We start from the raw sequence: 12,827 nt of genomic DNA on the forward strand, positions 1-12,827 counted from the left end.
ACGTTTGTCTAGGATGGTTCTTCACTGTGGAGGGGGCGCACATTGGGCCCATATTTGTGTGTCCGAGGAGACATTCCTCCTTAGACGTCTTTTAAAACAAACTGGGCTCCACAGGATTGGGCCATGAGCTTTACCTTTGGGTCGTGGTTGGGCTCCGTGCGGGGCCCAAGGCCCGTTGTTGACTTTGGGAATTTTACCCCTACAATAGCCCCTCAAAATTTCGGCTCCTTCTTTCTTGTCCGAGGAGGAAAGGCGGGATTTTGACATTCATAGGACTATTTATCGTGGATTCCTGCTTCACCCGTGCGGCAGTATGCTTATCACGTGACTCATTAATGACGGAGGTGTTTAATGACCCATGAGGCGCTAATTATTGCTTTTAGCGGTTTTATATCTTTTTAATCCGACGGTTGGATGTTAAATCAATGGTTGGGATCATTTCCGTTTCTCTAGGCGGGAGTATGTCTGTCTAGCTTCTCCCGGATACATAAGATTTTCGAAGGCATTTCCTTCTCATTTTTGGACAAGCACTCAAGCACTCAGGGCACTCCAACACTTTCCCTTTCGAAGTGTTCAAGCCTTCACAGTCGTCCCCTTGAAGATTTCCTGCAAGTTCCTCACCCGTAAGTGCACATTCCTTTTCCATTGCCTTTTTCGGCTTTATTCCTTAAGTAAATCGTCTTTGCGTCACTTAGGATTAGGGGGATGGGTAAGCTTGACAAATAGGTAAATTCCCCGGCCGGTATGGAAGGCTTTAGGGCTAAATACTGTATTCCACCGAATGTAGGTCTAGAGTATTGTTCTCTGGAGGAGGTCTTAATCAAGAGGAGAACGGGGCAGGTTGCCATTCCAGTGATAGCTTTTGTGGAAGGAGGAATGACCATCCCTATGGAGAGGATAACTAGGGATTATTTGCGTGGTCATAGGTTGGCCCCTCACCAATGCGTCGCGTATATGTTCCGGATTCTGGGGTGCATAGAGGTTTTGAACGATCAGATGAACCTCGGCTTTACATGGCATGACGTGGTTTATCTATATGAATTGCACAGCCTCGGCGACTCATATTACTTGAAGTCCAGGTCCGATGAGGTGAGGTTGATATCCTACCTTCCCAAGTCCAACAAAGGCTTGAAGGACGACCTTTTGATCGTCTCCGGACAATGGCACGACGGTATTCACTACCCAGTCAGGGCAGGAAAACCAGGTGGGATACCATAGAGTTAGATCCCTTGGAAGGGATCTTAGTTTTGATCTTTCTTTTTCTTCATTTCAATTTTGACTTTGCTTGTTTACCTCCTCGGATTAACATAACCCTCTCTTTGGGCTTTGCAGACAAGGCGCATACGACTCCTCGGCTAAGTTTGGTCAACGTCCAAGCACTCAATTTCCTTCTAAGGTCTGAGATTTACGTGAGTGCAGACGGGCAATTGCGGGCTGCACCTCTGATTTTGGACTACGAGCCCCTTACTCGTGCTCTAATGGAGGCCGGCCAAGCAATCAGGGCTGGTAGTCCGCGATTGGCACGGATCAACGTCTCCGTACCAGGTTTTCTTGCTTCGAGAGATTTACCTCCCGTCCAACTGCCTGCTCAGTGTGCTTTTCCCGCAGTAGTTGTCCCAGCGGAAGAAGCCGGTTCCTCGCACTCGTCTTTGGAAGATCAGATAGACAAGTTCCATTTCGCCGAGGAAGGAGAGGTGTCGGCCAGGCCAGTAGAGCTTTCGGACTCTGATTCAAATTTAGACCGCGCCTCGGTAGCCCCTGATCTTGGTTTAGCAATCGCACAAGTTGATACCAGTCAAGAGCTTGAAGAAGAAGGAATGGACCTGAAACAAAGGTCTGGTCTCAGGGACCTCCTTTCCAATAGGAACAAAGGGCAGTCCTCCAAGGATGTCCCGAAAGAACAGCCGACCTCCAAGGCTCCTCCTCATCCTCCTCCTCCTCCCACATCGGATGCAGCACTGCAGCCCATGCCCAATTTGAGGCGAAAGAGGCCTGTGAGGGAATTGGAGGAGGGCGAGGTTAGCCAAGTAAAAGCCAAGCCTCAGAAGAAGGGCAAAGAGACCAAAGAGCCCAAAGAGAAGAGGACCAGGTCCATTGACAGCCGAGACGAGGCGGCTATTCGGAGGGAACAGCAAATATGGTCACCACGGCTCGAATTGGACGGCGCTCCAATTTCCTGGGATGCGACCCTGTGGGAATCCCAGCGAGGGCAGGCGTCATTCTTGGCTGAGGCCCTGCAGCAGCCTCTTCTTTTGCCTCGCGACATGAAGGGGCTCCGGGATACTCGGCAACCAGACATCTTCATGTCACTGAAAAGGGACATGGCTATGGTAAGTGAAAACTTCTACTATCTCGTTCTCTTGTTACGTATCTATTTATTCGTCAGTCTCTATTAATTAGGCCTTTACTTTTCTGGCGCAGGTTACTCAGCAAATCTTTATTGCTGAGGAATGGGCCAAAAAGGCTCGTGAGGACCTTTACAGTGAGGTTCAGTCCCGCTGTGCTGCCGAGAGGACTGCTGGCGACCTCAGGCAGGAAAATGATAGCCTCAGCAATGAAGTGAAGGAGGTCAAGAAGGGCCATGCGAGCGCGGAAGCCGGCCTTAAAAACGCCACTAAGCAGGCTGAGGATCTGCGCCTACAGCTCTGCTAGTCCGAGGAAAATCTCGTGACAGAGAAGCAGGCGGTTTCAGATCTTAAGGCCGAGCTTGCAAAGGTCAAGGGGGAGGCCCGACTGGCCAGGGAGGCGGCCGAGAAAGCAGTAGCAGCATCTTATGATCGCGGGGTCAAGGACACTAAGGTCAGGCTGGCCGAGGAGGTGGCTGCTGTATGCAGGGAATACATTACCCTGTCTTGGGGTGTAGCCTTGGACCGGGCGGTAGTCCCAGCGGATTCCGATCTCAGGAAAACTAAGAATATCTTTTTTCCTGAGGACATTCATGAGATCCCTGACACGGTTGCGCCTGAAGAGCCTCTCCCATTGAAGGCTTTAGCCTCGGACTCCGCTCTGCCTGAAGCTGAGGATGCACAGCCGGCCGTGAAGGATAAGTTGCCCGAGGACAGTCTTTCAATCAGGGAGGTTGTTGCACAGGCTAAGGAGACTGTTCCGAGGCCCCAGCCAGCAGACGACCAGCCCGGGCCTGCTCAGGGATCAGATTTAGGAAAGTAGTGTAGGATTTTACTTGTTAGACCCTTTATTTTTTGTTCTGTTTAATGGTTGTAAAAGGATCGCTTTTGGGGATTTTAATGAAAGGTGTCGTTTCCTTCTATTCTTGTTGTTTTACTTTCTCTTCTGTTTTCATCATGAATGGATGTCTATTCTGCCATTAACTGTTGAAAACCAAGCATGAGTGAATGAATGTGTAAAATATGATAGTCGATAATTAGACAAAATGGCAGCAAGGCTAATTTCCCCCAAGTCTGTGGTCTGAGGAGCCATGCAGGACTTGGGTTCTGTTTAACACTTAGTAAAAATGGTTTCGAGGTTAATTTCCCCCAAGTCTATGGTCCGAGGAGCCAAGCAGGACTTGGGTTCTGTTTAACACTTAGTGAAAATCGCCGTGATGTTAATTTCCCCCAAGTCTGTGGTCCGAGGAGCCAGGCAGGACTTGGGTTCTGTTTAACACTTAGTGAAAATGGCTGCGAGGTTAATTTCCCCCAAGTCTGTGGTCCAAGGAGCCAGGCAGGACTTGGGTTCTGTTTAACACTTAGTGAAAATCGCTGCGAGGTTAATTTCCCCCTAGTCTGTGGTCCGAGGAGCCATGCAGGACTTGGGTTCTGTTTAACACTTAGTGAAAATCGCTGCGAGGTTAATTTCTCCCAAGTCTGTGGTCCGAGGAGCCAGGCAGGACTTGGGTTCTGTTTAACACTTAGTGAAAAATCGATGCGAGGTTAATTTCCCCCAAGTCTGTGGTCCGAGGAGCCAGGCAGGACTTGGGTTCTGTTTAACACTTAGTGAAAAATCGATGCGAGGTTAATTTCCCCCAAGTCTGTGGTTCAAGGAGCTAGGCAGGACTTGGGTTCTGTTTAACACTTAGTGAAAATCGCTGCGAGGTTAATTTTCCCCAAGTCTGTGGTCCGAGGAGCCAGGCAGGACTTGGGTTCTGTTAAACACTTAGCCCAAGTAGCTGTACAGTAATACGGCGTCAAGAATGGTGTCTTTCATTAATAACAGTACCTTTTCAGGTTATTTAAATTCCAGGGGCGTGGCACTACATGTTCATCCAAATCTTCCAAAAAGTAAGCTCCTACGCCAGCTACGGAAGTGATACGGTATGGGCCTTCCCAGTTTGGTCCAAGCTTACCCCATGCAGGGTTCCTCGCGGTGCCCAGGACCTTCCTCAGTACTAGATCTCCGGGCGCCAATGGCCTTGACTTCACTTTGGCGTCGTAACCCTGTTTGAGCTTTTGCTGATAGTGCGCTAAGTGGACCATTGCACTTTCCCTTTTTTCTTCGAGGAGGTCCAAGCTTTTTTCCAGAAGTTTGTTATTAGCAATGGGGCTAAAGGCAGTAGTCCTCTGTGTTGGGAAGTTTATCTCCAATGGGATGACAGCCTCGGCTCCGTAGGTCATGGAAAAGGGGGTTTCCCCCGTGGACTTGCGAGGGGTGGTGCGGTATGTCCATAAGATGTGGGCTAACTCTTTAACCCATCTCCCTTTCGCATCGTCCAACCTCTTTTTCAGCCCATTCACTATGGTTTTATTGATGGCTTCCGCCTGTCCATTACCCTGTGGGTAGGCCGGTGTGGAGTATCAATTGATAATTCCCAGCTCATTACAGTATTTTCTGAAGGCATCGCTGTCGAACTGGAGGCCGTTGTCCGAGATCAGGGTGTGCGGGGTCCCGAACCTAGTGATAATATTTTTCCAAACAAACTTCTTAACATCGACGTCCCTAATGTTTGCCAGCGCCTCAGCTTCGACCCACTTTGTGAAGTAATCGGTGCCGACGAGAAGAAATTTCTTGTTCCCTGCCGCTTTGGGGAATGGTCCTAGTATGTCTAGGCCCCATTGTGCGAATGGCCAAGGGCTGGACAGTGGGTTAAGTTCTCCGCCCGGCTGATGTATGTTTGGGGCGAACCTTTGGCACTGGTCGCACTTCTTCACATATTCCAGAGCCTCTTTATGCATGCTCGGCCACCAGTAACCCAGCGTCATGGCCCTGTGGGACAAGGACCTACCCCCGTATGGCTTCCACAAATCCCTTCATGTAACTCCTCTAGGATGAGTTCTGTAGCCTCTGGGTGCACACACAGCAAGTATGGCCCCGAGAACGAGCGTCGGTAAAGTTGGGAGTCCTCGGACAGCTAGAATCGAGAAGCTTTCCTCCTGATTTTGTCGGCCTCAACCTTATCGTCTGGCAAGGTGTCGTGCTTTAAGAACAGCACCAGAGGGTCCATTGAGCTAGGTCCTGCCCCAACGTTGTGCACCCGAATTCCGTTGGCCTTCTCTGTTGTTGGACGGCAGAGATCTTCAACTAAAATAACCTGTGGAAGGGGCTGAGCCGAGGAGGTGGCCAGCGTTGCGAGAGAATCAACGTGGGTGTTCCCACTCCTGGGTACATGCATTAGACGGAAGTGATAGAAATGGGTCTGCAGGTGTTTAGCCCGGGCAAGGTACTCTTGCATTCTTTCATCCTTCGCCTCCAATTCCCCGTTTACTTGTCCCACGATGAGTCTCGAATCCGAGAATATATTTACGCATTTTCCACCCAATTTCCGGATCATTGACATCCCCTCCAATAGCGCCTCATACTCGGCTTCGTTATTCGTGGCAGAGAATCCGAGCCTCAACGACTTTTCTATGGTTATCCCTTCGGGAGAGACTAGAACGAGCCCCACCCCTAAGCCCCTTTGGTTCACTGCACTGTCAATGTGTGCTTTCCACCAATTGTGTTCATGCTGAGAGACTGTGCTGATCAATTTCTCATCAGCACTTAGTGATCCCGACATTTCCATTCCTTCTAGGGTGGGCTCCGCAAATTCAGCTACTAGATCGGTGAGGACCTGACCTTTTATGGCGGTGCGAGGCATGTATCTAATGACGAAGGCGCCCATGATCGTTCCCCATTTAGCAATTCTACCTGTGTAGTCGGTGCTGCGGAGGACGGATTTCAGCGGAAGTTGAGTTAGCACAACTACTGTATGTGCCTGAAAATAGTGGGGGAGCTTCCACATGGCTTGTACGACGGCCAAGATAGCTTTTTCGAGGGGGAGATACCGGGTCTCTGCCTCCTGCAGCGATTTGCTCACATAATACACGGGTCGCTGCGTGCCGTTGTCTTCTCGAATTAGCACTAAGCTCACTGCATGAGAGGCTACTGCGATGTATGCGAACAACACCTCGTCGGCATCGGGACTGGACATGATCGGTGGTCGGGCGAGGTATTCCTTGAGCTGTTGGAAAGCTAAAGCACACTCCTTAGTCCACTCGAAGCCCTTCCACTTGTGCAATAGGAGGAAGAAAGGCCTGCATCTGTCCACTGAGCAGGAGATGAAACGGTTTAAAGCAGCTATCATGCCGGTAAGCTTCTGGACCTCTTTGGGATTCCGAGGGGGCTACAGGCTATGAATCGCTCTTATTTGGTCAGGGTTAACTTCTATTCCTCTATGGGTCACCATATAGCCTAAGAACTTTCCTGATCCCACCCCAAATGAACATTTGGATGCGTTCAGTCGTAGCTTGTACTTTTCTCAGAATTTGAAAGACTTTGTCGAGGTCTCTGATGTGATCGGCCACCAATTTACTCTTTACTACCATGTCATCTATATACATTTCAACGCTCTTACCCATCTGCTGTTCAAACATCCTAGTCATCATCCTCTGATAGGTCGACCCGGCATTCTTCAAGCCGAAGGGCATCACCTTATAATGATAGTTTCCAACTAGGGTGACAAAAGCGGTTTTTTCTTGGTCTTCGGCAGCCAGGGATATCTGATGGTAGCCTTGGAAAGCGTCCAAAAAACTCATTCGGGGGTGTCCGACAGTCGCATCTACCAATCGGTCTATCCATGGCATTGGGAAAGGATCCTTCGGGCAGGCCTTGTTTAAGTCCGTGAAGTCTACGCAAACCCGCCATTCCCGCTCTTCTTTTTTACCACGACTGTGTTGGCTAACCATTCGGGGTAGAATACTTCCTTGATAGCCCCAGCTTTCTTTAATTTTGCGACCTCTTCTCTCACAGCGTCTACATGTTCTTTTGACGGCCGCCGAGGAGGTTGCTTCTTTGGTGTTATAGCCGGGTTAACATTAAGGTGATGGCATATGAGATCTGAGTCAACCTCGGGGGCCTCATAGGGATCCCAGGCGAATACGTCCTCATTCCGTCGAAAAAAATCAATTAGCGTTGACTTCTCCTGTGGTGGTAATTCCGAGCCGATCTGAAAAAACCTCTCAGGGTCTGATCCGACGAGTACTTTCTCCAGCTCCTCACAGCTCACCTCCATGGCTGGTCCTCCACCACCCGCAGTTGGGACCGGGGTCATTGATTGCTATAAGTCGTTCTCGGCTGAAGTGGAAGGTTCACTATTTGGTCGTCGTGAGATTGCCGACACCATGCATTACCTAGCCATTCCTTGGTTCCCTATTATTTCTTTGACTTGACCTCCTGACGGATACTTCACTTTTTGGTGCAAGGTTGATGGCACAGCCCCTAGTGCATGAAGCCACGGCCGGGCCACAATAGCTGTGTAGGGGGAGTATGCATCTACGACAATGAAGTTCACCTCTACCACGTCTGAGTCTGTTTGCACAGGCAGCCTAATCATGCCTTTCGGGATGACGATTTTTCCTTCAAAGCTGACTAGAGGGGAATCGTATGGCGACAGGTCTTCTAGCTTTAAGTTCAACCCCTTATACAAATCAGGGTACATTACCTCCACAACGCTGCCTTGATCAACTAACACCCTTTTCACATCGTAACCTCCAATTTTGAGCGTGACGACTAGGGCATCGTCGTGGGGTTGAAGGGTTCCTTGCTTGTCCTCCTCCGAGAATCCGATTAAGGGCGTGGCACCTACTCTGGCACTCTTGGATTCCCTTTCGTCCGGCTCAGTCAGATACCTGCCCACTGACATTACTCTGAAAGGGCTGGAACTGGTCCTTCCAGGTGCGGTAAGAATGACATTTATTGTGCCAATGGGTGGCCTCAACATGCCTTGTCTGGTTTCAATATTTGACTGTTCCTGCCATCCTTCAGGGCGGTGCAACAGATGCCTCAACTTCCCTTCTTGGACAAGCCGATCCAAGTGGTTTTTCAGATTCCAGCAATCATCGGTGGTGTGACCTAGCTCCTGGTGGTACGCACAGTACAGATTCTGGTTACGTTTTGAGGGGTCACCTGCCATCCTGTTCGGCCACTGAAAGAAAAGTTCGCACTTCACCTTCTCTAGGATCTTATGCAATGGTTCTCGAAACACAACATGGACTGCTTGAGCCCCAGTAGGTCCGGACTGTTCCGCGTAGTCTCTTCTCGGCCTGTTACTGCTGTTAAAGCGGTCCGACCTGAAGTCCCTCCTCTCTTGAGGGACAGCCTTCGCTTTACCCTTCCCCATCTGCTGGTCCTCCTCGACCCTTTTGTACTTGTCAATTCTGTCCATGAGTTGGCGTACACTGGTGACTGGCTTCCCAGTGAGGGACTTTCTTAAGCCATGTTATGTCGGCAAGCCCCTTTTGAACGTACTAATGGCGACGTCGTCGTAATTTTCTTCTATCTCATTATACATTTCCCAGTACCTGTCCGAGTAGGCCTTCAGCGTTTCTCCTTCCCGCATGGACAAGGATAGGAGGGAATCGAGGAGCCGAGGGACTGTAGTGCTGGTGATGAAGCGGGAACCAAAAGCCTGTGTCAGCTGTTTAAAGGAATCTATGGAATTCGGCTGGAAGGCATCAAACCATCTCATCGCCATGGGTCCCAAGTTGGACGGAAACACCTTACACATTAACGCCTCGTCCCTGGAGTGGACAGCCATCCTCTGATTGAATTGGCTTACATGCTTTACTGGGTCGGTCCGACCATTGTATATGGCAAACGTTGGTTGATGGAACCGCTGAGGAAGCACTGCCCTCTCTATTCTACGCGTGAACGGCGACTGGGAGATGCGATCCAGGGCCTTGCTCATGGCATCGTTGGCCAAGCCTTGGTAAGATGGGCTTTTGTGGCTGCGTTTGCGAGGCCGCTCTTCCTCATAGGAAAAAGTCTCGCTCGGAGGGGTTCTTGATCTTCGCCTGTATTCGTTATCCTCATCACTGCTAGTGTCCGAGCCGGGTGAAGGACGTTTTCGCTGCGCTCGGCGCAGCTTCTTCTTCAAATCATCAATCTCTTGTTGTAGAGCCTTTCGATCATTTTGCTTATGGGGTGCGTGGTCTTTCCCCTTTGAGCGGCTTCTACTCGTGTGAGAGGTGTTCACACTGCCCTCTCGTTGATTATCTTGGTCCTTCTCTCGTTCGAGATTCAAAAAATTGTCCTGCCGTTGGGAATCTGCATGTCCAGTTTGGCGCGGACCTAATCCTTCCATTTCTTACTATTTCACTTATCGAGACACAAGTTCTTCCCACAGACAGCGCCAATTGTAAGGGCGGTTTTTGGGGCCCAGGCCCAGCAAGTAAGTGCTTCTGGCCCAAAAGTCCCTAGACAATGAATTTGTAGAGAGCGGGTTACAGAACTAGGGCTGGATGAAGTGAACGTCAGTTAGATGTATGCCATGCAACAGACTGAACGTGAGAATATTCCATTTAAGTTCACAGGTTATCGGTCCGAGGAGACGTATAAGTGCACCTCTTGCTCTGGCTATAGACTACAGAATTCTTTCACCTCTCTCTCTCTCTTTTTCCTAAATTCTCCGATCCCCACTGCATGGGGATCTCCTTCTCTTATATAGCCTCCTTAATTTGATAAGGACCTTACACTTGTTAACCATCTGGACCTTCACTTGAGTGTCTGTCCCATCGGATATCCACCTTATCTTTCTGTGAGTTGCACTGGCCAATGTAACACTGTTCGCCTGTCTTCTCCACATTAATGCGACTGAAAAAGTAGCTTCCTTGCTGTGTGTGGCTCATCCTACTACCCACGTTTGTCTGGGATGGTTCTTCACTGTGGAGGGGGCGCACATTGGGCCCATATTTGTGTGTCCGAGGAGACATTCCTCCTCGGACGTCTTTTAAAACAAACTGGGCTCCACAGGATTGGGCCATGAGCTTTACCTTTGGGTCGTGGTTGGGCTCCGTGCGGGGCCCAAGGCCCATTGTTGACTTTGTGAATTTTACCCCTACAATTAGCATGTAGAGTCCCCCCCCCCCCTTTTTTTGTGCATGTGTATGCATTTTTATTTCCACATTTATAATCAGCAACCTAATACTTTTTTCTATCCATTTGAAAATTAAATTTGGAAGTATATAGTTTGGTGTACAACTTACAAGACTAAAAGTGTTGGGATTATTTTTATGAGAATAGAAATGTTTGATAAGGGAAAATGTTCAAATAGGGATAATCTTTTCATTATTCAAATAGGGATTGGTTAATAATTTTAAACAATAATATATAAATATTATTTATATATTTTCTTATAAATATGGTTAATAATTTTAAACAATAATATATAAATATCATTTATATATATAATTATAAATATATAAATTGTTGTAAATATTTCTAATAATAGAGCGAGAATATGTTACACATTTATTTTTTAAACCGTGCAATGAACGGCCTATCATTAGTATGGTTTAATATTGAAAATTGTGTAAAGGCATTTAGATGTCGCATTTCTCATGACACACTTCAGCATAGGAGTGCACAAGCAAGGGAAGTATTAACCCACATTCGCTTTGATGGCCACTTACAAGAAACGCTACCTATTTGAAATGTCACATGCTTTTGCAAAAGTAAATCAATAATCTTTAGTTTATTAATTTAAATATACAATCATTTTGTATTTAGTTTGCATTTTGTTTAAGGGTATAGTTTATCAAAAATTTGCTAATTAATTGAAAAAATTATAGTTGAAAATTTTTATGGAAGGTTGGTGACTTTCGGTAAAGCTCGTTAGCAAAATAAGATTATAGATACTCCATTCTGTACTTGTTAATAATTTTAAGTATCTGGCCCCAATGAAAAGCTTAACAAATATCAACCATGGGGTAATTGAAGTATTCACAATAATTCAGAAATAATCACAACTTAAAAGTGCTTGTAACTACTTAAAATGCTTTCTTAAAAAATGACCTTTGATCACTCATTTGCTTATATCTTTTCAATCATAAAGAATTTTTCAGTAAGACTTGTTTCATTAGAATAGACATCCAGAACTTCAACATGGACATAAATTCGACCTAATTTGGATTCAAAATGAATGGGTGTTGAGGCCCATTTTTGACAAAATGCGCAATGGTAGAAGAAGCCCAACAATAAGGAAAATGGGAGAAAATGAGACTAATAAGAAGTCAAGGTAAAGTAAATGGACCGGGGAAGCCCAAGGATAAAGGCAGTAAACCCAATGGGCCAACATGGCAGGAATGGCAACTAGCAGGTCCATGGGATTAATAAGAGGTATAGGTAAAGTAAATGGGTTGGGGAAGCCCAAAGATAGAGGTAGTAAACCCAATGAACCAACATGGCAGGAATGGTAGCTAGCAGGCCCATGGGATTAATAAGAGATAAATGTAAAGTAAATGGGCCGAGAAAGCTCAAAGAAAGAGGTAGTAAACCCAATGGGCCAACATGGTAGGATTGGCAACCAGCATGCCCATAGGCATGGTAGGAAGAGGAATAGCAGAAATAGAAGTCTAGTGGGCTAGACGGGCAGGAACTTCTACCCAAACAGTACCAAACCCATGGAAGAATAAAAGGAGGCAGGGTAAGCCCAAAAGCCCACACATCCTCCATGTCGTGGAAGATAGGCACAAACCCAGTACACACAGTAGAACAAGACAATGCAAGAACGGTAAGAACGAAGTGGGAGTAAAAAAAGACAAACTAGAGGACAGTGGAACTCAAATAAAGGACAGGACACCACCTACCTGTACCTAGCCAATACAGGAGAAGTGGGGCCTTGGTTAATAGATTCAAAGGATGTGGTTTGACGGTGGAGAGAAAAGAGGTCTATTCTGAGGTTCCTGCCGAGACCTCTTTTGGAGAAATGTCTTGTTGGGATGGCATTTCGCCCAAAAGAGATAAGCATGGCTAGCCAACAGGGACTTGGCTCAACTGATAAGGTTCGGATACTTCGTCTAACCCACCTAGATTCGAGTCCCGCTACAAGCAGGAGTCCATTAGTAGGCATCCACACAGGTTAGCCCCTAGGCTTTAACCATAGCGCCCTGCCCGGGGGCTGGTGTAACCTAGCTAACCCTATTTTTTTTCACCAAAAAAAAAAAAGAAGAGGTAAGCATGGTTGGGGCCACTTGATGCATGCCATAAGGGTAATTATAAAGAGAGCCTCCAATCCTCATCCATGACAGTTAAGGCAAAAATTGGGGAAAGGGAGTAACAAAATAAGGAATTTTGTCTAGAAATAAAGAGTGCTGCAGCCAAGGTTGTCAAAATCTGGATCCTACGTAAGATCATGGGAGGTAGGTAGGATCATAAATCATAGGATCGGATCGTTGATCATAAGATCCTACCTATTTTCATATTTTAAGCAAAAAACACATTAATAATAACTTTATATATTGAGTAATCACGTAAAATATGAATTCATCTATTAAAAAACAAAAATTTGCATCATATAATGTAATTTGCATGCCTTACATCGTTATGTCTATACTAATGAAACAAATATATTTAAGTTTTGACACAATGTATATAAAAAGTTTGGTACATATTTAATT

At 47.0% G+C, this 12,827-nt stretch overlaps 1 protein-coding gene across 1 annotated transcript; it reads right to left on the reverse strand.

The window, feature by feature from the left end:
* Positions 1 to 6,405: 6,405 nt before the first annotated feature.
* Positions 6,406 to 8,551, reverse strand: LOC126712369 (uncharacterized). Its single transcript, XM_050411677.1, has 2 exons — positions 7,874 to 8,551; positions 6,406 to 6,480 (listed from the first exon to the last, which is right to left on the reverse strand). Exons 1-2 carry the CDS (start codon positions 8,549 to 8,551, stop codon positions 6,406 to 6,408), a joined length of 753 nt encoding a protein of 250 aa, XP_050267634.1.
* Between the last annotated feature and the right edge of the window lie 4,276 nt (positions 8,552 to 12,827).

Source organism: Quercus robur, chromosome 1, assembly GCF_932294415.1.
Source record: "Quercus robur chromosome 1, dhQueRobu3.1, whole genome shotgun sequence".
Taxonomy (NCBI): Eukaryota; Viridiplantae; Streptophyta; class Magnoliopsida; order Fagales; family Fagaceae; genus Quercus; species Quercus robur.

Bases quoted from the DNA above. Each gene is read 5' to 3' on its own strand.
- LOC126712369 (XM_050411677.1), bottom strand. From the start codon at position 8,551: ATGGGGAAGGGTAAAGCGAAGGCTGTCCCTCAAGAGAGGAGGGACTTC. The intron at 6,481-7,873 runs GTAATGTACCCT...TCTCCTGCTCAG, and splicing joins ATCAAGGCAGCGTTGTGGAG to TGGACAGATGCAGGCCTTTC.